Genomic DNA, 24,736 nt, shown 5'->3' on the forward strand with positions numbered 1-24,736 from the left:
AAAATAAGTCATATTTAAATAAATGTGTTTTTTAAAACTTTATATTCATCAAAGAATCCTGAAAAAAATGCATCATGCTTTCCACAAAAACATTTTCAACATTGATAATAATAAGAAATGTTTGTTGAGCAGCATATTAGAGTAATGAGTAATGATGCTGAAAATTCAGCTTTACCACCACAAGAATAAATAGCATTTTTTAGTATATAAAAATGGAAAACAGTTATTTTTTAAATTTTAGTAATACTTCACAATATTGCTGTTTTTACTGTATTTTTAATAAAATAAATGCAGCCTTAACCTTTATTTATAACCTACAATCTTTCAGCTGCCAGTCCAGATCTTTACCACAAAGCTGCGCTGCCACCAATTCCCTTCCCTCCTTTCTTCTTCCTCCATTTAAACCTGTAATCCTGAGCTTTAACAAGATCAATCGAATATACCTGAAGCGGATATGCCTGGTTAAATGGAGTGGGCATGTCCAGACATGATCCCTGCCTGGACGTATTAGTCCCATCCATCAATTAAACACGTGAAAAGCAATTTATCTATGACTCCACGTCAATACCAATGAGCAAATTCAGAAGATTGAATCTGAATGAAAGAAAATCCACCCAATATATTTCTGTGGAAATGTTTCAGTCGCAGTTCATCAGAAGAAAATTTATTAAAATGAATTAGGTTTCCATGTTTTTCCTGAAATTATGGATCTGTGAGCTGTGAGAGCATTTTAGAGGCTGTTTCATAGTCGGCACAGTTATTAATATAGCTGTAGTGTGTTTGCTTAAGCTAATGTTGCATTCTGTTTAAGCAGATCACAGTTTACAGACATGCTGATGAAAAAACACACCCTTGAGCCGACAAAATTAGACATGGGAAAATATATTGACTGTTTCCTGTAAATTTCCATCAAAACACTGCTTGTATTTCTGTATGGTGTAACATGATGTATGCGCTCTGTTTATTTATGTGTATGTGTGTGTGAGAGAGTATGAGAGAGTGTGTCTCCAGGGTGAGCTGTAAACTGATCCCCTTCTATTATGTCATGTTGTATTTTGGAGAGTTTCAGCACTCAGTTACCTGGACATTCCTGCTGCCTGGGAACCAGAGAAACTCATTTACCACAGGGACAGAGAGAGAGAGAGATTCTTCTGTCTTTCTTTCTCTCTGTTGACTACTACGACCACATACCTGTGCAGTCACGCAGATAGTCTAATGTATACTGTGCAATTGTTTCAAGGCCATTGTGTCTCTCTTTCGTGTGCTGCCTTCATCTCCATCTGACTCACAGCATCTGAAAACACCTGTAAAGACTGTTACAAACGCGATTTGAATGATCGACATGCTGTGTTAATTACATTAACATTAATTCGCGTATGTGCTGAAGATAAGACCCTAGCCTTGGGACAGGAGAGTTGGGGGACGCTGGGACATTGTTCTCTCATTTGTGTGCAAATTGGATTGAAGAGGGAGTTTGTATAAAAGCAGCTGGTCTTGTTCTCCTCACTTTCATAAATGCAGGAGTGAATCCCTTAAATTATCATTTTGTGTGTATGGAATACAGGAGTTACTCCTGAATTGCAGTTGCTAGCACAATCATAAACATAGTGACATTTTGCTGCCTTGTGGCTATAACCAAGAAAAAAGGATGAAAATGGTAAATTTGTACCTGAATATTTCACAAGTGGATTTGTTTGTAGAATGAGGTTGTCATGAATGAGATTTCACACTTTTAAAGGATTAGTTCACTTCATAATTCAAATTTCCTGATAATTTACTCACCCCCATGTCATCCAAGATGTTCATGTCTTTCTTTCTTCAGTCAAAAAGAAATTAAGGGTTTTGAGGAAAACATTCCAGGATTTTTCTCGATAATAGTGGACTTCACTGGGGTTCAACGGGTTGAAGGTCCAAATTGCAGTTTCAATGCAGCTTCAAAGAGCTCTACATGATCCCAGCTGAAGAATGATATATATATGATATATATATATTTAACCACAAATGCTCATCTTGCACTGCTCTGCGATGCGCCACGCATTACATAATCACACTGGAAAGGTCACGCGTGACGTAGGCAGAAGTACCGCGGTAGGGTGAAAAACTCATCTCATTTTCTCCTCCAACTTCAAAATCATTCAACGTCGTTGTTTTACCTTTTATTGTAAAGGTTGTTTGACTTAGTCTTTGCATGTTCACTTTGTAGACACTGGATCTGTACTTTCGCCTGACTGCGGCGCATCGCAGAGCAGTGCAGGATGCGCATTTTTGGTTAAAAAGTATATAATTTTTATTTCTCTAGATAAGACTCTTATTCCTCATCTGGGATCATGTAGAGCTCTTTGACGCTGCACTGAAACTGACATTTGGACCTTCAACCCGTTGAACCCCAGTGAAGTCCACTATATCCCTTAAATGCATGACTGTTTCGCCAATCATTCTTACATATTCGGGTCTTTATCGACCCGGATCTATATCTAACACGGAAGGATCTCTACCTGTCGTGATAATATAAAACTCCTCTGATATTAGAGTAACAATTATAGAAGAATAAAATAAATCATATTTTGTTACCTTTTGGAGCTTGAAAGGGCTCAGTTTGAGCAGATGTTTTATGCCATCATCACTGTCCTCGTCAGAGCTCATTTCCCAGCAAATACAGCAAATAATGGGCTAGATTTATGTTTGAGGTCACGAATACGAGCCCATTCGTGATCTCAAACATATTCTCAGAACTATATAATTTTCAACATCTTCAAAATCAATATTTCAATCGCTAACAGCTTCACCAGATTCATCCAGTGACAGTTACAGTCATATTTTATTGCGTTCAGTACTTGCTCTGCAGTAAATCGCTGAGTCATTTCATGTTTCTCTTATTATTTCGTTTTCTGTCTAAATGAATCGTCACTTCAGCATTGTGTATGAGGCATTGCCACCTTGTGGAATAAAGGTGAATTGCACTTATTCTGTCATCTAAGATTCAATTATTGTCGTGCAGAAAAAATATATGTACACTCATACACACCTCGGGTCGTTTGCGACCCTATACAATTTTTACAAAAAATGAATACAAAAATAGGCATTCTTTTATAATTTTATGATTTTTTTCTTGTTATATTCTTTATAATGAATTGATTGAGGAATACCAAGAAGGTTGATGTCTAACTTTAAAAAATGAACAAGGAGGAGGGTAGTGAATGACGTCCCGGGTCACTAAAGACCCGAGGTATGCATTTAAGGGCTATGGAGAAAAATCCTGGAATGTTTTCCTCAAAAACCTTAATTTCTTTTTGACTGAAGAAAAAGAGACATGAACATCTTGGATGACATGGGGGTGAGTATATTATCAGGAAATTGTATTTCTGAAGTGAACTAATTCGTTAACTTTCTAACGTATCAAATTAAGTGGATAAAAACAAGTCGAAAGTCGATGCTTAGAATAACTGGATCATTTAATGCTCTGTTCTATTGTTCTTGTTATTCTGCTGTATCTTTTATTTGCTCTTTCACTCTTCTCCCTGGCCTCAGGATTTTGTCCTTTTCTAAAAATCACTCATCCATAGCGTTCCTCCCACGTTTGTTCTCTCTCTCTTTTCATCTACTCGCTCTTGGGTGCTCCCGTGTTAGCTGGACTGTGCTCTCTTGTCTTATCTACTCCAGACCCACAGTTCCTTGTCCTTTATCAGACTGTCTAACACTGAGACAATTACATATTAAAGAGCTGGGACTCAAACACAGGTTTGAGTTTGGTGGAATCACTCTCCATTTACTCTGACTGGCAGGTTACTGTAATTGGCTACTCTCATTTAAACGAAACCTTGTCAATTTCTTCACTCGTCTCGGTTTATACTTTTCAACCCCTCCCTCTCTCATTAATTTGAAGTGTTTTCCATTCCTCCCACGGCTCCTGAAATACAGGGTTTGGTGTCCTGTATATTGAACCGGCGCTCTGAGGGCTGTTATTTCCACACTGAATGATGCGGGTCACTGATATCCTGCAGTTCTGATTGTTGTGAGTGTGACTATTCTTTCTCTCCAGTTCTTTCATTTGTTCACCGCTGCTTAAGTCTCCTTCAGAGAAATGAGAGTGATGCTGCATGCAGACGGCAGCCATGAGCGCAATCAGTCACAGCCTGGCAAGAATGTGCACCATGCATGAATATATTTGTAATGTAAACATTGTAAATGCAGCTCCTTCCATTTCCAAGTTAAAGGGATGAATTTACCAGATTCATTACCATACACAGTAACTCTTTTCCAATACCTAGTGAGCTGCCTATATAGACAGCTGCCTTCTAACAGCCAAACTGATCAACTGTTGGATCAGTATGTTACCCCTGTTGGTCAGCACTTGTTTTCATTGATTGAATGTTCAATGGCTGTTTGTTGGGCTGTGGAATGTTTGAGAAGTTACTGTAATCTGTTGTCTGTCAGTGCAGTGCAAAGCTTTGAGACAACATGCATACGGTCATAAATAGAACTCATCCAAAGTCCCTTTCTGAAAAAGTCAATTCACTCAGTACAAGACGCTGACTGTTTCAAAGGAAATCCTAGCTTTTAATGGCAGCTGCAGTGACGGAGTGACTACCGGTTGGTGATTGGCTCTTTTATTTAAAGGGGTCATGAACTGCATGTTTTATTATTTTAGAATGTTTCCTGAGGTGCACTTATAATGTTAGTATGATTTTTAAATCAAAAATAGTCATAATTAAGAAATAAAAGGCCATTTTCTACCTTCATTTTAGTCCTTTGATTTGAGCACTCTGTTTTAAGGGGCGTGTCTGTTGTTAGATTTCAATGTAAACGCCCACTGCTGTGATTGGCTAACTTCTTTGCATATGAAATAAGTATTACATGTGGAACTCTCTCAAAAATTTTAACTATGTTTTTACTATTACAGCTGTCAAGATTAACTAATTGTGAAAAGTGTTGATCATAGCATTATATTTAAATCGACTTAAATCGTCACATGAAAGGTTGCAGCGATGAGCATGTCGCCGATGACAGACATGAATGCTGTGATCTCGTCATTGCAACTCGATTTCTGCACTCTCATGAATGCTTTCATCATTACTAACAGTGCAAACATGATGTAAATAAGAGATTGAGCAGTGTAGACAGCCTCATTGATTATAACGGGAGTCCAGAACTCAGTCACCGATAAACTCGCGCAGTTTGATTGACAGCTCCGGTGATTATAAAGGGAGCGTTCTTTGATCACTTTCTGTATATAATTTAATCACAATTTAGATTATTTTCATACTACTAAGAGAAGCAATGTGAAGTTGACCGTTTAGTCACTGGCTTGATTTACTAATGCATAAACAGCAATAAACGATGAACATCTGACTGTATGCATCATTACATATCAGAAATCACTTATCACAGATCAGGCATTAGAATTAACACAGTACTTGTTACATGTTTTAGCATTACTGTCGGATCCATATTTTACAGTAAAAATCTGTGCCGAAATTGCGACTGATTTACCAAAGAATCCACAGTGAAATGTACCAAAACAAACCAATAATGCTCTACTGAGACATTCACATAATTAAAAATAAATAACTACTTTCCTAGCATTAAGATCCTTTGGAAGGTAATGTTATTTTTAGTCCAGTGATCCTGTATTTCTCGCTAATGCACCAGTGGGCGTGGCCAAAGTTGTAGAAGTAGGCGTTGAACTGATTCTGCAGAGGTGGTTTTTTCAGAGCTTGGTTTCAATAAAAGCTGTTTTTGGACTTAACGAGGAAGTTTTGAATTCTGAAACTTACGGGATGTTTTTGTAGTACAGTGACCTCTTACATTTGATTTCTCAATTCATGACCCCTTTAAATGTTTTTAAATATTTAGCCTCCAATTCATAGTCATATGAGTGAGCCGATGCTTCCTTGTAATTTTATTTTTTCCCAAATTCCGTTTTATTTTTCCCCAAATTCCGTTTTTTCCATTTTAATTTTTCTGGATTCCTTTTTTTTCTGTTTTATTTATTTTTTGACTCCATTTTAATGGTTAAATTAAATTTTAGTAATCAAAAAGCATGTCTAATTAATTTAAATAATGAATCTTCCAATTTACCAACAATTTCATAAAAGTTTAACAAAAAAATTACATTTATTTAGGACCCTATGATAAACGTTTTATTCTTTCCCCTCAAATTTTATTTTTACCTTGTTTTCTGGATTCCATTTTAATGGTTTAATTTCATTTTAATTTTAATCAAAATGCATGTCTAATTAATTGAATTATTAAAAACAACATTTATTAATTAAAAAATATATTTTTATGAATTTTTTTTTTCAGAAGTTCTGTTGTGTATTTAAATTGGCAATCAAATGAACGCATACCGTTTAATTTATCTTTTAATCATGAAATTAAACTTTTTTGTCAAACAATGTGCTGCACAACAGAGCTTTACTGTTAAAATTAAAACATGGAAGAAACACTGAGATTATTGTTTAAAAATATATTTTAATAATTTATTGTTAAATTAATTTATCTAAATTCTACTGTACAACAGTAATATGTTTCTGTCAAGTTAAATCGAACTTTTATTTTGACGGTTTGCCTAGAGCTTTGAGTTTCTCTGTGTTTATGATGGTAGTTTTCTCAAACGAAGCGGTTAAATGCTGATGAAGTGACTTTCAGAGCAGCTCTGGAGATGAATTTGACGGAAACACCGTGAGCGTCGCACATGCTTCAGCGTGCGTGCGCGGCGGTGTGAGGTAAATGAAACTGCGCTTCCGCATCATTCATTTCAGAGGCACACAGGCATGCAGGATTCATGTTTAAATAGTCTTTTTGCGGTTTAATATTCACAGACGCTAATCTGTATCACGATTTAATTTAAGTGTACTGACCTGATTTTAATTCATTCATCAAAAAATTGACAAATTCCGTGACATTCCGCGTTATATAGTAAACTCCGTTTTTATGAATGGATTCGGCGATTCCGTTCACGATTCGGTGATCGCGGAAATTATAGGGCCCTAAATTTGGCTAAAATGTTCTTCTTTGTTGAAGTCGTGTAGTTGGCTAGGCATTGTCTAGGATACCTTAAAATGATGTCTTCATAGCAGTTCACTAGGTTTTTAAACAGAGCTACACTTGCTAAACATGCTTTTTATGTGAATATTGCCAGCCGGGCTAATTTCCTGTGGAAGACAAAAGGTACCGCCTGCCCCTGCCTTGGGCCCTGCCGTGGAGCGACTCGAGGGGGCCTGTTGTTTTTAGTGCTCAGAAATCACATACCTTTGTCAAACCAATTAACCCAGAAAGAATTTGACTTTGAGAGAGGGGAAATTACGAGAGGGTGGGACAAAGGGAGAGAGAAAGTGAGAGAGGCTGCTGGTAATCATGCCTGGGATGAAAGAAAAACAGCGCGAGAGAGAGAAAAATACCTCACAAGAATGAGCGATATGAGGGGGCAAAAGGATAGAGATCAGGGTCTTCATAGCCTCAGTCGTGTTTTGCATTATAATGTGTAGTATGTGTTTACATGCCACATAAGCCCCTGTCCCCCTTCACTGTCTGGCAGTGTGGTGGCAGAGACCGTACGGAGGAGATTGACCAAAAAATTGAATCATAATGAAAAAACTTAAATCTTATTTGCCAGTGTTTGTTTACTCCAGATGTTTTAATGTAAAATGTTATTGAAACATTATCTTGACCAGTGTTGTTATTGTTAACTTAAACTATTAAAAATCATGTTTGTTCACTCTTTCTCCGCCATTGAGTTGAGTTTTTCTGGCAATCCATGTTTTCACTGTTATACAGTAGGGGGCGCTGTTACAGATCTTCTGCCTATAGTTACTGAGAAAAATTATGATCCGATGAAGAGGTGCGGGACTGTGAAGCGTTGAGTGTGTTGATGGACTTGATCTACTCTCTGTTTTGATCATCATCCTGTATCCAGTCCAGACGTAGTCTTTGACAAAATGTGATTTTCTCAGCTTTTTGATCTAAATGTTTTTTTTTTTTTTTTTCTTTTTTTTAATAAAACTTGCCCACATTCAAGTGTTAATAAAAAAAGAACAAATGAAGCTAGAATTATTTTTTTTTTAAGCAGAGGCTCTGTTCTTTCTTTTGATATATTGACTGTTTATATATTGATACAACAAAATATTCTGAGGGCAATGAAATTTTTGTAAATATGATTTAAAATGATGACACTTGCTGGCAACTTTCTTTTAGTAGTTTTGTTTTAGTGCTATAAATATTGGATGAAAAACTTTAAAATTTAGGAGGCGTTTACACGACACAGTTTACAACAAAAAACAGAAAACTTTATGCGTTTTGGCGTTTTGGGGGCCTGAAGACGCAAACTTTTAAAAATGGGTTTCAAAGTGTACATTTTTGAAGATGATACTGCTATCGTCTCCGTGCAAACTACAAAAATGTGCATTTTTAAAATGTGACCATGCGCATGCGTATTACGTGTTTAGTCTATCGCGTATTGTTTCTTTACAAAATTCCCAACTGGCCTGGCAGCAGAATACGGTGTTTTTAGTTGTTTTTGCAGATCTGTGTGAACAGGGATCATTTTGACATCGTTGTCGTCTGTATATGCCAAAAACACAAAGGAAAAACTTTGTTGTCATGTAAACATACCCTAACTGAAATAAAACAAGATGCTAAAGAACTAAAATGACTAAAACTAAAACTAAAAGAAATATAAAATAAAGCTATTATAATATATATTTTAAAAAGCAAAAACTAATAAAAAGTGACAAAAGCACATAAAAAATGACTAAAACTAAATACAATAACACTGCATTTAGGCAAACGGTTTTGGAGATTTTGGCATTTCGCCAATCAACTTTTTTAAATTCATGTAGAATTATTATACATGCTGTTTTTATGACATTATATTACGGTGGCCCAGTAGTGCACAACACAACAAAATTAAAAGAGCAAACATACACAACGAAATAAAGCCACAATACAATGATATAAAGCCACAACACAACGGAAATGCTCCCGACCACTAGGGGGCTCTCAGAGCTTGTTAATATTAGTATTCCTTGCCAATGTTCTATAAAGTCGACAGTCCTACAAAGATATCAATACCATGATTAGTTTTAAGTATGTAAACGTTGTATATCGACATGAAATATTAATTCAAAATCACTTGAGTGCACAAAAACTTCATATTTATACCTGTGAATGATTTGACGCGCTACACGGGATGAAGGCGTCTGACATTTCCACCAAGTGGTTAAAACGTATAATTTGTATTCATTAAAATTACTTTTAACATTTAAAAACAGACATGTTCAAATTACAAAGACTGACAAGCTTTGTAATTTGAATATGTCTGTTTTTAAATGTTAAAAAGTAATTTTAATGAATACAAATTATACGTTTTAACCACTTGGTGGAATTGTCAGACGTTCCCTTCATCATTCGCCGTGGTAGCGCGTCAAATCATTCACAGGTATAAATATGAAGCTATTGTGCACTCAAGTGATTTTGAATTAATATTTCATGTCGATATACAGTGGTTATATACTGTTGAAACTAATCGTAGTATTCATATCACTGCCGACTCTATAAAACATTGGCAAGGAATACTAACAATACCGAGCTCTGAGAGCCCCCTAGTGGTCGGGAGCATTTCTGTTGTGTTGTGGCTCGATTTCGTTGTGTTATGAACTTATGTTTGCTTTTTTAATTGCGTTGTGTTGTGCACTACTGGGCCACCGTATTATATTAATTGAGAGACCTTTAATTGGTACTTTTAATTAGCGAGAATACGGGAATAGATAAATGAATTGAAAAAAGCTAAAAGGTAATTAAAAAGTGTTAAAGGGTTAGTTCACCCCAAAATGAAATTTCTGTCATTAATTACTCACCCTCATGTTGTTCCACCCCGTAAGACCTTCGTTCATCTTCAGAACTCAAATGAAGATATTTTTGATGAAATCTGAGAGGTTTTTTTTATCCTCCATTGAAAGCAATGAAATTACATTAAATTTCCAGAAAAGTAGTAAAAACATTGTTAAAATAGTCAATGTGACTGCAGTGGTTCAACCTTAATGTTATGAAGCGACGGTCTATCGGAGGTCAGACAGCTTTCGGATTTCATCAAAAATATCTTAATTTGTGTTCTGCAGATGAAAGGTCTTACGGGTGTGGAACGGGTGGGTGAACTAACCCTTTAAAACACTTTCTTTGTTTTTTAATCTAGATTTTGAAAAAGTTAATATCCATTTGTCAGCTTTCCATTGATATACTTGTGTATGTAAGTCATTGCTCTGTTTATTCACTGTATATGTGCATATGAATACTCAAATGAATGCCTGTGAGACACACTGCGGCCAAACTGCCTAAAGGCTCCAGAGAAACCATATACATCCTTCAGAGGAAAACAACAAGACAGTAAAACTACGATGATGGACTGCAGAGAATGTTAAACAGTTTCGAAAAAACAAACAGTTGAAAATGAAAAAATACATCATCCATGTTTTGTAGATACACTCCGTGTGTGTATAAAATTACATTTTGTTAGAGCACACAAACAACAGAGCGGACCCCTCCAGACCCCCGTCTCTCCCTCTGAGGTCATTGGGGCTAAAGTAAAGCGATAATTAATGTAGCTGTTCTAATTTAGTCTGAAACCCTCTGCTTGTATCACCTCAGGTGGATGCTACAGCTTCCATGGCAACACCTGCTCTCTGCAGGTATGTGAGAGCGAGAGAGGACTGGATAAGTGTAGTTATTATGGGGTTGGGTAAATGTGTGTGTGAACATGCATAATTACTATATTGATGTTTTAAGAGACTGTTTTTCCCTTTATTGGTCGATGTGTAGGCCTCTGTCCATGTTACAGCAGGGACGTGATGTGATTTTGTATCTCACAATAGAAGCAAGCAATGAATGCAGTATATACAGTGTTTAAGTTGACAAGTCTTTATCTTCAATTTTGAGTGTTATTCACTAAGTTTCTTCTGCTCACCAAGGCTGCATTTATTTGATTAAAAATACTGTAAAAACAGCAATATAGTGAAATATTATTACAATTTTTACAGTTTTCTGTTAATATATTGTAAAATGTCATTTATTCCTGTAATGCAAAGCTGAATTTTCAGCATCATTACTCAAGTCTACAGTATATTTTGATCCAAAGTTGCAAATTTAAATTATGCACAAAACAGGTTCAGAAAGGCAGAATAAACACTGTCATGTTATCTTGCGTTCGGATGCTGGTGTTTGTGAACACAATCACGTGAGACGCTTCTGGGAGGGAATTAAACCAAATCATTCTGGTGACAGACTTTGGGTCAGGCTTCTCAAGCCTGTTGAGGCAAAGTCATGGGAGTTTTTTGTTGTGCACCAAGGGATTTATTCGGTAAATGTGTTTCCATCGTAGTTTTTTTTTATCGGCTCAAAAATGTATCCGCCTCAATTGAAAACATACATTTTTTATGCACATTTTTAGAATTTATGCGCATCTTGGTGTTTCCAGCCAGCGTTATTTTATGCAGTATCCCAAAATGCGCTTAAAAATATGTGGATGGAAACATAGCTAGTGTCACATGATCCTTCGGAAATCATTCTAATATGCTGATTTGGTGCTCAAGAAAGTATTTCTTATTATTATCAATGCTGAAATAAGATTTTGATGCTTATTATGTTTGTCATGATACATTTTCTTCCAGGATTCCTTAATAGATAAAAAGTTCAAAATAACAGCATTTATTTTAAATAGAATGTGTAAAATGATTTACAGTCACTTTTGATCAATTTAAATTGCTAAATAAAAGTATGAATTTCTTTCAGAACTAACCTCAAACTTTTGAACATTACTGTATCAATTGTTTCATCATTTAAAACATAAAAATAAATGTTTAGTGAAATGTTTTGCTTGGAAGGTGTGCTTGTTCTATTATCATTTAAAAAAATGCCACTTGATTTGATATTTGTTATCTAAAACAATGATATTTATACATTTTTATGTGTGGCTTATTTGTCCAGATACTTAAGTGTGCCCATTGTAAATCTTGTAAATTGTCAATGTACTTGAGTAACTTTAATATGTTAACTGGGGTTGTGTTTGGGGAAGAACGAGTGATAGAAAGAGAAGCATGATGGAAGGTTATGTCAGAACATTATGTATAATAATGAGTGACTGATAGAGAGAGAAAGAGAGGGAAATTCCTCTCAGAGGGCTTGGAGTTCTTCCTGTTGGAGTGCGTTGTGTTTGTACAGGCTGTCTCAGTCGGGATATCCTCCTGTACCCCCATCTGTGGGACAACATTTGAGTTTTGCAAATCATAAGTTCATACCTTTTTTCTTTCATTTTTGTTGTGCATGTATATGTACTATAGTATATCATATATATCTGTGTGTATTTCATAACATTTGAAGTGCTGCTTAAGTGGGGTCCAAAACACTGAGACCACATGGTATATGGTAATTAAAATTTGATTTAAACCTGGAAATTTTATGACATAAATTGAATAAGAAATGTTTATTAAGCAGCATTATTTATATAGGTCACTAATCAAATCAGTACATTTCAACATTGATCATATCCTTTGTACAGATGGTCATTTCAGCTCAATATGGTCTTTGGATCATCAAAAATGATGCTGGAGATGATGATCATCAGGTTTGACACAAACTTGAATTCATTCAGTCGAGTGCTGCTGTCATTAAATTAAAAGACTCAAATCAAATACTAAGACGTTTTTCAAACTTTCCACTCAAATTGTAATGATGATTAATAAAAGAAAATGAGAAAAATGCCTTTTCAGAGGTCTTTCAGAGACTTTAGGACCTCAATTTATTATTTTGACAGTCATTCAAGAGCAAGATGGACAAAGAGAGTGAGAGTAAAAGAGAGAGTGAGAGAGAGTGTGAGGCCAATGAGTTTAAAGATGAATGCAAGTTGGTATATAGATGTTTATGGATGGATGGACAGATATTTAGAGGGGAGAGAGAGGTTGAGTGAGCGAGAACATAAAGGGCTATTTAACAAAAGGGGTTAGATGGAAATAGAAGGCTTGTTCTGAATAGCACACTTACTGTTGCTCTATATATTGTACAGTGGGTACGGAAAATATTCAGACCCCCTTCAATTTTTCACTCTTTGTTATATTGCAGCCATTTGCTAAAATCATTTAAGTTCATTTTTTTTCCTCAATGTACACACAGCACCCCATATTGACAGAAAAACACAGAATTGTTGACATTTTTGCAGATTTATTAAAAAAGAAAAACTGAAATATCACATGGTCCTAAGTATTCAGACCCTTTGCTCAGTATTTAGTAGAAGCACTCCTGAGCACTCAGGACCTCAGACTGGGCCGAAGTCAGACTGGTTGACTTTCTACAACTTTCTCCCATCTCTGGAGCTCAGCCACAGTGATCTTTGAGTTCTTCTTTACCTCTCTCACCAAGGCTCTTCTCCCCCGACAGCTCAGTTTGGCTGGACGGCCAGCTCTAGGAAGGGTTCTGGTCGTCCCAAACATCTTCCATTGAAGGATTATGGAGGCCACTGTGCTTTTAGGAACCTTGAGTGCAGCAGAAATGTTTTTGTAACCTTGGCCAGATCTGTGCCTTGCCACAATTCTGTCTCTGAGCTCTTCAGGCAGTTCCTTTGACCTCATGATTCTCATTTGCTCTGACATGCACTGTGAGCTGTAAGGTCTTATATAGACAGGTGTGTGGCTTTCCTAATCAAGTGCAATCAAACACAGCTGGACTCAAATGAAGGTGTAGAACCATCTCAAGGATGATCAGAAGAAATGGACAGCACCTGAGTTAAATATATGAGTGTCACAGCAAAGGGTCTGAATACTTAGGACCATGTGATATTTCAGTTTTTCCTTTTTAATAAATCTGCAAAAATGTCAACAATTCTGTGTTTTTCTGTCAATATGGGGCGCTGTGTGTACATTAATGAGGAAAAAAATGAACGTAAATGATTTTAGCAAATGGCTGCAATATAACAAAGAGTGAAAAATTTAAGGGGGTCTGAATACTTTCCGTACCCACTGTATGTCCAAAACTGCTACTTTTCAGGAAATGTAAAAAACACTGTATTTTTTAAATAATTAAACACTGTGTTGTAAAAGGTGATATTGGGGCTTTATATATGGTCAGGCAATTGCATGTATTTGCAATTATACTATTAACATTTTACCAAAATCAAGCTTAATTGAAGTTCTGTCTTCTATAGAACATTTTAGGGGGCATTTCATTTTATGGATTTATTTTAAAGGCACAATATGTAAGATTTTTGGATTAAAATATCCAAAAACCAACAAAACAATGTTATATATTTTTGTTAACTTGTGTGCTTAGATTATCCCAAATGTTTCTTTAAAAGAAAATATCTCCCTTTGCACTGAACTTTGAGCGTCGTAACTTTGCAGATGTTGTTTATGCTCAAACAGCCACATTACACACTAACTAAAGTTAAAAAAATGAAATCATAATCAACCACCCCTTTAATACATTAGCTCATCCATGATCACGATCTCTCGTCAGATTGCTTTCCATCGACTGTAGAGGTAAATACAACAACTCCCATGATTCCATTATTTTTCACAGCATCATTAAGCTACACCTTTGTTATTGTTTTGAAAAAGAGACCTCTAGCTGAGAAACGTACATACTGTGCCTTTAACTGAACACCCTAGCAATCAAATTGCAACATGATAAAGAAAAAAAACACATTTAGAGCACCTTGGCAATTGCATATCAATTGCACATATCTTGCACAAGCTTAAAATTGTTGCTCATATTTATTCATTCTATATAGTTGCACTACTTGAAACTGCATGATCATGTTGTGTGTAAAAGATTGATCATCCATCTCTCGGCTGATAATGTCTTACATAATTCACTTTAGCGATAGACACAGGCTTCTTATGTCTGGAGATCGAACTCTACACAGTTCCAGACTAAAAAAGTCTTCATCCTTGTCTTAACCCCCCACTATTCACTGATTCTAATCTCAGACAAACGTCTTCATTAAATGCTACTGAATGGATGATAGATTGCAGATGTGCTGCTGCTATATAAATTCAGAGAAACGGATTAGAAGAGCCTGTTGCTATATTGAAAAGGTCCGGCAAGTTTCGAAGTGTTGCTATTCCGAGGAGCCGGATGCAGTGAAATACAGTGCTAGCTCATTATGTATTCACTGCAGTGCAATTGTGCCTCTTTTTCCCTTAAGTGTGAATAGAGCTCTTTCATATGCAGGCATCCAAGCGTATTAGACTGTCAAACAGCTCTGTTGCTAAAGGCTTTTGGAGATAACAAACACAACATCCCATTTAGGCATGAAATTAAAGCATATGCATATACTGATCATGTTCTTCCAGAGGGAGAGATAGGCTCTGCGTATTAAGGTTTTACAAAATACTGTATTTATGTCTGTGGATTGGCAGCTAGTCATTATCATAGACTGTGATTGTTCATGATGGTTTTTGATGCCATTCTCTAAAATGATTTTCCTGTAGCTTGTCATTTTTTGAGCTGGGACACAAAGCTTTTAAAGTGTCAGAGGAGACACAATCAGTGCTGAAGTGCCACACACCTGTGCACAGAAACACACACACATCTACTACTATTGTCCCGAGTGCTAAAATCTGGAGAGTTTTGTCTCGGAGCCTTATCTTATCTGTGCTGTTTACTTCTGGACCTTCCGGCATATGTTTGTGTTTTTGTTAATTTGCTAGTTTATTTCGTGTATTTTGGGTGTGTGTGATTAGGCATGATTGTGTGAGAAACAGGGCACTGATGATAAACAGGACATGATGTATTTGTGTGTGTTTTGTAATGGGACCGTCTTTGGTCTTGTTTCGACGGTTCCCACAGGTCTCAAGAATACTGCATGAGCAAAGAGATAATTATAGCTTTCTGTCATAGTTAAAGCCTCAAAAGCTTTAAGTAAATTAATGTGTTAAATAATGCTTAACTCATAACTGTGTATGTTAGCGATAGTTCGTATGAGCACACACTGTATATTAGAAACACGCTCAAGTGGATTAAAAGGTAATATCACATCTAATCCTGCTAAATGAAAAAAAAATTAAATAAGTAATATATGCAATCCATTTTTCAAAGCTTGTTTTTTCTTGAAGATATGGTTTAATTTTAATAGAAATGTTTAAATTAAACTAAAGAACATATTTGATGAGATCTACATTAAAAAAGTACCAAAAATTCCATGGTACTGCCATGTTTTTTTGTTTTGTTTTGTTTTTTTACAAAAATTTATTTTTTTAAAGGGGAGCTATTATGCCCCTTTGGTTTCCACAGAATGTGTCTGTGAAGTTTCAGCTCAAAATACCCCACAGATCATTTATTATAGCTTGTCAAATTTGCCCCTATTTGGGTGTGAGCAAAAACACAGCATTTTTGTGTGTGTCCCTTTAAATGCAAATGAGCTGCTGCTCCCGGCCCGCTTTCCAGAAGAGGGCGGAGCTTTAACAGCTCACGCTTCGGTTGCTCAACAACAACAAAGCTTGAGAATCTCACGCAGCCAAAATGAGGATTGTCAGTAACGGTGTTCAGCCTTACATTGTTCAAACCGGAGTCGACACTGATGGAGAGACTCAGGAAGAAGTTACAACTTTTAGACGTTTCTGAATGGTTAGTGGATAAATTTATGTAGTTGCTGTGGAGTTGATTCAATTCATCCACTAGCATGTGCCGTCATGTTAATCTTTTGTGCAAATCCAGTGTTGAATTGACCCTCGTTTGTGAAGCAGTCCGGCGTAAAATGACGGCATGATACCAACACTCTACTACAACAACTCTTCCTCTTCTCTAAAGCAGACCAACATGGCCTTTGTTGTGTGTTCTCTGGGGCGGGGTTTATGTAAATTTTAGAGTTTGTGATGTCACCAACCCGGGAAGAAGCTCGTTGTAGTCCCTACCAGCCATTTGTTGTAGTCCTTAAAAAGCAATTTCTGTAAAAGAAAATATCTCCCTTTGCATTGAACTTTGAGCGTCATAACTTTACAGATGATGTTTGTGCTCAAACAGCAACATTACACACTAATGTTAAAAAAGTGAAATCATAATCAAGGACCCGTTTAAAAATTTACTTAGCAAATAAAAGTTAGTTCTCTAATTTGCTTGTCTTTATAATACTAAATTATAAATATTTTTCTCAATTTTCATTTTTTTTTATTTGTGTCCTTCACAAGGGAATCATCATATTTAGGGGTCTCAGGCATCAAAAAGGTTACAAACCTTTGGTTTTCGCCATGATAGTAAAATGCTACTATACATTCTTTGAAGTACCTTTGACTTTTTTTTATCTTAGGATATGAATTATGCAATTTTTAAAACTTTTACTGAATTTGATATTATTCTTGTTTAAATCTGCTTTCTTAAGTCTGATGATTGAAAATCATGACATTGAATGTAATTGACTCTACCAACTCAGTACTGTTGTGTAAAATAATCCATTGTTTAATAATGTGCTCAAAAGAGATAACATTAAGTTCTTGTCAAAACACTTTCTGGCTGTTTTGATGATTAGTGATTCATGACTCATTAATCACAACATGAGGACGTAAAACTTGCATCACAGATGAATTAGCTAGAACGGAAACGACAGCAGTTGATCTGAAGCCAGAGGTGTGGTGAAGCAGGGAAACAGTGATTTAGCAGATTTCTGAACTTGACCTGTGACAGGAGACTCTCGTACACCCTTCCTGCACGTGTGTGATTCACTCACCTGTGTGTTTGTGTGTCTGACCTTGGCACTGCCACGGGCCGTTCTCTGTGCTGATGCAGCCTGATAGAGAGAGAATAGAGGAAAGGAGGAATAGGAGATAAAGATCTGGGGACTGGCCAGCGCTGATGTAATGGGTGTGTGTTAGTGTGGTTTTGTTTTAGAGAGCTTCACTTCCTAACCTCTCTGTACTTATGCCTCATCTCTTCCGCCAGGATGTCCCAGAGCCAAAACACAGACTGTGAGCTGAGAATATCAGCGGCTCCCTAAACCCACCCATACACGCAACAGACAACAGACATCACACACACTGCGGTACAAACACACAAACACGATGGGCTTAACATGAATCAGCCTACCTTAAGTAAATGTTTATTACATCCAAATGATATTTATCAGCATCTTATTTTCCCATCAGCAGTGCAGTTATAAGGACTCGGCACATGTGACTGTATTTTGGAATTGACCAAAATATCACATATAAATTCAGAGCTCACAAATGAGATGGTTTATTTATAGCAAATCCATGCATTTAAAGGGATAGTTAATAATAATAATAAAAAAAGTAATTATTTACTCACCCTCATGTCGATCTAAAGCTGTAAGGTTTTTTTTTTCTTTTTTTCTGTGAAACACAAAAGAACACATTTTGAAAAATGTCTCGGTTTTGTTTTGTCATGAGTAAAGGATGATAGAATTTTCTATAATAATTTTTATTTTATTATTTTATATTCTGCTTTCAAATGACATTAATTGTGACATTGTGAAGAAATATTTTATTTTAACAATTAATTTTTTTACAATTTGTACAAAAAACATGCTGTTAACTTATATTTTAATAATTCACTTTAGTATAATGACAATATAAATGGTAATTATTTAATTTAGTATAAGTTGTCTATATCATCACATAAAAAAATAGTTTTGTCACACAGCATGCATGTGTATTTTATAAATGAAAATATATAGCTGATTTTATATATTACTAAGGGGGTCCTTCACAAGGGGGGTGATCATATTTGAGAGTCCCGGTCATCAAGTTTAAAAACCCCTGGTTTAACATACAATTTATACAAAAGTCCATTCTGCCTGTTTTATAAATAAATCCCACTGACTCCACCTCGTTAGTACTAATTTTTAAGAGTATATTTGCTCAAAAGAGATAACATTAAGTTCTATTGTGTAATAATGTCTAATTTGTGTCAAATGAAAAAAGCATCAAATAGACATTACAAAAAGTAGCTTTAGAAAGAAATATTTGGCCTATATTTGATTCAACATCGAATTTATTGCACTTAACCTTTTAGGCTACAAAGGCCATGAGGATGAGTAAATGATGACAGAATTTTCATTTTTCAGTGAACTATACTTTTAATGGGTTATTTATTAAGATGGAATATGAAATTATTATTTTTTTTAATTATACTCTAAATAAGAAACTAAAACTGCCAGTAGGTGGCGGTAAATGTCTAAATGAGTAAGTCATTGAGTCATTCATTCATTCTGTTCATTCAAATGGTTGATTCATTCAGGAATTAAGGAAATGGCGCTCTTTATGAATGAGTCATTGAATCATTGGTTCACCCGATTCGTTCAAAACACAAATTCATTTGGAAACACCTTACATGATATGATACATGAGACAAAAACGTATACAGGGCTTTTTTGCCCTGACATCTTGAATTTTAGGGTCATTCTAGGCTGCATTCTATAGGCTCCATCATGCGGTGAGTTGTTGCCCTACTTCATGTTCACACCTTTGGGAAGAATTGGAATGAGATTGCGGGGTGAATTCAGGTTGATTTGGACACTTTTCCCCTGGTCATCTCGATGACAAAAAGTGTCCCAATCAACCTGATTTCACCCATTCCAATTCTTCCCAAAGGTGTTGGATTGGATTGAGGTCAGGACTCTGTGTGGGCCAGTCAAGGAATAGAAAAGGCCCTTCCCCAAACTGTTCCCACAAAGTTGGAAGCATTGCATTGTCCAAAATATCTTGGTATGCTGTAGCATTAAGATTTCCCTTCACTGGCAGTAAGGAGCCTATAGCCCAACCACTGAAAAACAGACCATTATCCCTCCTCCACCAAACTTTATAGTTCACACAATGCAGTCAGGCAGATAACATTCTCCTGGCATCCACCAAACCCAGACTCACCCATCAGACTGCCCAACAGAGAAGCTTGATTCGTCACTCCACAAAACATATTTCCACTGCTCCAGAGTCCTTTACTCCACTCCATCCAACGCTTAGCATTGTACTTGGTGATGTCAAGCTTTCATGCAGCTGCTCAGCCATGGAAACCCATTCCATGAAGCTCCCGCCGCACAGTTTTTCTGCTGATATTAATGCCTGTGGAAGTTTGGAACCCTCCATTTATTTATGCAATCAGCAGAATGTTGGCGACTTTTACGCAACATGCGTCTCAGCACTCAGTGACCTCACTCTGCGGCTGAGTTGCTGCTGTTCCTAACTGTTTCCACTTTCTAATAATACCACTTACAGCTGACCCTGGATTATTTAGCAGGGAAGAAATTTCATGAACTGACTTATTGCAAAGATGGCGTAGGGAGAGTTAGTATGTTTCTGATAATGGCAGTCTGGGATTTGAGGCTGTTTGTTCTAATTCGGAGCTGGATATCTATCTAAGACTTGTTTATGTGTGTGTATGAGGGTGTCAAACACAGTTTGAGTGCTCTGGGTTATCTCATTGCAGGAGGCTGAGAGAGGGCTCCGGGGCCTGAGAGGGGACCACTGTAGGTGGACATTTTTGTTTGTGTGTCTGAGAAATTAGCCTTTGTTCTGGTTGTTTATTTAAGGGTGTGGGTGCTGTGAATGTTTCAAGCTTGTTAGGGCTCTGAGGGCATGCTGTGTGTGTGTGAATGGAAAAGAAAGAGTATAACGCTGGTTGTTATTTTTGAGTGTGCTGTTGTGGAGAGCAATTGTGGAAGGCTATAACTCATCTGAGTGAGCAAGAGTGTGTGTGTGTGTGTGCTTTTACAACACAAATCATCTCTGGATTTATAAAGTGCAAATGTGGTTTCATCTCAGTGCTGCCTTTGTCTCTGAAGGGGCCATTAAGGATGTAAAACATGTCTGTTTACATTGTGTAATGACTGTTAGCTTATTATATGAAACATTTATTAGACGCTTAGCGTTAGCTAACACATACCTGTCATATTGCTGTCCAAGAGGAAATCTGAGATTAAGGGCCCACACAGTCAGCGCAATGCGACGGCAGGCACGACGCAAGTGTTTTTTTTGCTAGTTTGCTAGTTTTTTGCTAGTGCGTCCACGTTGTTTACATAGCAAATGCACTCGTGTCCATCTGTTCACCTATGGGCGTGCTGGTCTAAAACGAGGTGTGTTCAGGTGCATTGTTGGCGTGTTGCTATTTTGAGGCAACTGAAAATTACTGCACCATTGACTTCAGACCAGGTTTTTGTTGATCAATGGTGCAGTCATTTTCAGTTGCCTCAGTATTTTTTTGTTATTTAAAGGGTGCATTAGTAATATGCACCTATAGGCGGGTGCACTACACGAGTACACTCTGCTTGTTACACACACACACATGGACGTGCAGCAGCACACTGATACGAGTGTGTTTTAGAGAGTGGGCTACACAATAATTAGCCACCTTGTGTAAGTTATTTGGAGCAGCATATAAATCTAAGTATGTAAATCTCAATATGTTAAACATTCAAATATTCAAAGTAGTGGCAATCAAGCAACTGCCATCGAGATATGCTAATAGATATATGAGTGCTAATTCTTACAATCTGGTGACAAAAATGTACATAGAAAAGCTTTTATTATTTGAGCTGCGGCAGTTTAAGTCGTTAAGTATTGTGTGCTGTTGAAACAGGAATACATCTGTGAAGCTCAAGCTCTGTTGTGGGTGTGTGCTTCAGTGCAAGATGCTTTTTCAGCCATTCTTCTTCATCTCAGACAGTCAGTCATTCAATCACTGAATCATCTTCTCTCAACCCTTAACACCACTTTTATCAAGCTCCCTCACTCCTGCCAATCGTCATGTCTTCTCCTCCGTCCCTCACTTCTCTCCTCGGGTGGGCACTTATGAGACAGGCGTGACTGCACATCCACACTGCCTTTTAGAGTTTCGTTACCCAGAATGCTGCAGCTGTGTCATTTGCATGGCAGGGTTTGGACCTCTCACTGGAGAACGAAAGTGTGGCTTTGAATTATTCATTTAGAAGAACAGAGAGGATGAAGGAAATTGTCCTCTTCTCTTTTTTTCGTTCTCCCTGTCTGTCTTTTTCTACTTGTTGATGCTCTCATGAGTTTGTCAGCCCCCTCTTTAAATCACATTGTGATGTTATGGCCGCATGTTCAATGGTGTTTGAAGTACTCTATTTGTTTAAGTACTCATTGTCTGGGGATGATGGGTACTGTATTTAGTGACTGCAGACAGGCTTGGTCTCAGTGCTACTACTGCAAATCAATAGTGACATTCCTCTGTTTTCAGGGTTTTCTGTTGTTGTTTTCAGTGTCACCATCTGTTCCCCCATAGGACTTTAGAGATATATAAAGAAAAAAGAGCTCAAACCATGAGATCCAATAGCAAATTTTAGCCTAGTACAAATGAAGAGCACATCACAAACAATTTCACATCTGTATTGTATTAGTGGTGCTTGCTACAGCATTTATATTGCTTATACTTTAAACAAACACCTAACCCTTGTAAAAACCCTTTAGAATACTTTTATTATTACAGAAATAATATACTTTAAAAGTTCAACTATTTTTAACCCACTTTATATTGTTACAGTGTTGATAGTATATGTACATGAGCAATGTTTACTCTTTCTCCATGTTACCTGGATTGAGAAATTCACGTTTATTTGTTAGAAAATATAGTAAAATGGTTGGTTGCGGCATTTTCTCTGTATTTATGATTCTTTATCCACTGCCTACAATGCACTGGATCCATCCCTCACTCGTGCTAAACGTTTACTCTTTGAATTCTTGCTTCCGGGAACAATGCAAGTTGGCACCATTAAAAGTTTGCTAAGAAGTATTTCCTACTAAAGCAAGGTGGTATTTGACTCTGGTAAGTGTATCCATAGCAGACTGTGGGAGGGGCCTTGGACGGCAACATGCCCAGTGCATTATGGGTGTTAAAGTTTTCCTACCTATTTGGCAAAATGGTAGAAAACAGCCCTTTTTCTCTATTTTCTCTAGTCAGGTAGCACCGATTTACTTTCTACAGTATAGGCAGCCAAGTTTTACTAAAATCCAATGCAGGTTGGGTGGATTGGACATGCCAAATTGGCTGTAGGTGTGAATGTGTGTGTGTGTGTGTGTGTGTGTGTGTGTATGTGTATGTGTGTGTGTGTGTGTGTGTGTGTGTGTGTGTGTGTGTGTGTAGGTCCCAAGCCATGTAATGGGGAGGGTTGGGGAAAGACCTGGCAATCTACCATGGAAAAAGCATTGCCAAGAAAATTCATGGACAGTCTCTTGCGTATGGCGAGAGATGGCCATTGAATCACCAAGAGTTGGATACGACTGAAATGGTGATAGATAGATAGATAGATAGATAGATAGATAGATAGATAGATAGATAGATAGATAGATAGATAGATACTTATACTTTAATGTCATTTCTTTTGAAACTTGTATGTCATGTATTTAAATATATTTGTACTATAATTACAAATTTGCTGAAGTTGCAATTTAGTACATTTAAAATACACATCAATTCAAAAGTTAGATAAGTGTACTTTGTGGCCTTTTATATTATCTAGAAGTACAGTTTTTTTTTTTTTTTAAATATAATTTTAAGATTTCAAGCACAGTACAAGTTCACATTCAGTACAATTAAACAAACTTCTCAAATCGTGTGACATATTGTGGAGAGATGTACTGTTACTTTTCTAAGTGATCTGACTTTTTATGTGATTGATGATTAAATGGAAATTAAATTAATTTCAGCAATTAAAAACTCAGACTCTGCACTGGATTATGTATGATTTATACTGCATTTGTGCTGCATTTTTACTCAATAATTCCATCACAATGTGTTGTGTACATGTAGCAATATAAAATACACTGACATGCATTTCCTTGTTTATTTTCTTTTGTCTAGAAATCGTTTTCTCTGGTGATCGAGGCTCTGGATCATGACAATGAAACATCAGAGGCAGGTATGATGATACGTGTGTGTGCGAGACTTAAAAAAATAAAATCCATGGATCAGATGTGTCCTCACAGAAACCATTTGTAGCAATATAACAGCACAGAGAAAGAAAGAACTAAAAGGAGGACATCAGACAGCCGATCCGTATTTACCCCTCATGCTGTCTTCTGGGGATTACAAGAGAACAGAGTAATGCACAGGGTCAGTCTCCATGACTCTTTCATTTCCTGTGTTGCTTTCTGATTGTTTCTCCTTATAATTGAAGAAAAGCTCCATGACTGAAAATATGTTGCTGGATTTTGCACACACTCAGGCGCAATGATTATGTCCTTTAATGAATAAATTAGACACATGTGCATGCTTCAGACAGGGCTGAGATACATTTTAATCATTTGGATATTGCCGCTTCATTTTCATAAATACCTAAACTTAATTTGTTACGCAAACATGCATGCACATCTACTTCTCTCATCTCCTTTTTGTCCTTCTTGTCTTCTCTTTTATTATAATTTTCTTTTCTTCCCCTTTGTTTCTCTTCTAAATCTCTCTCCATTTCTCATTCTCACTGCCCTCTAGCTCCTGTCATGTCTTTTCATTTACTTTACCCATCCCTTCTCTTGTTCATTGGATTTACAGCTTGTCTCTGGTGAGATGAGGCTTAGGTGTGCTGATCCAGGAGTCTAAATGACGTGAGTTTGGATCTGTAGAGCCGTTTTTTCCTGCCAGCTCTGGATTATAATGCAGCCGTATTGTATCTGGTTTCCTAGTGCCGTATAGCTTTAACAGTCTTCAGCAAAGTCCGTCCTGACCCATTATGTCTTTGAAAAAGACTTTGTGAGAGAAAATGAGAGCGGGAGAGGCAAGGATACAATGTTGT

The 24,736-nt window shown here is 36.7% G+C and overlaps 1 protein-coding gene across 1 annotated transcript in view; it reads left to right on the forward strand.

The window, feature by feature from the left end:
• Positions 1–24,736, forward strand: part of LOC125254198 (protein jagged-1b) — a 68,193-nt gene that overhangs the window by 23,027 nt on the left and 20,430 nt on the right. The window contains exon 3 of the mRNA XM_048168681.1: positions 23,809–23,866. Within this exon, the coding sequence (XP_048024638.1) occupies positions 23,809–23,866 (58 nt within the window). The remainder of the gene's footprint in view (positions 1–23,808; positions 23,867–24,736) is intronic.

Source organism: Megalobrama amblycephala, linkage group LG19, assembly GCF_018812025.1.
Source record: "Megalobrama amblycephala isolate DHTTF-2021 linkage group LG19, ASM1881202v1, whole genome shotgun sequence".
NCBI lineage: Eukaryota > Metazoa > Chordata > Actinopteri > Cypriniformes > Xenocyprididae > Megalobrama > Megalobrama amblycephala.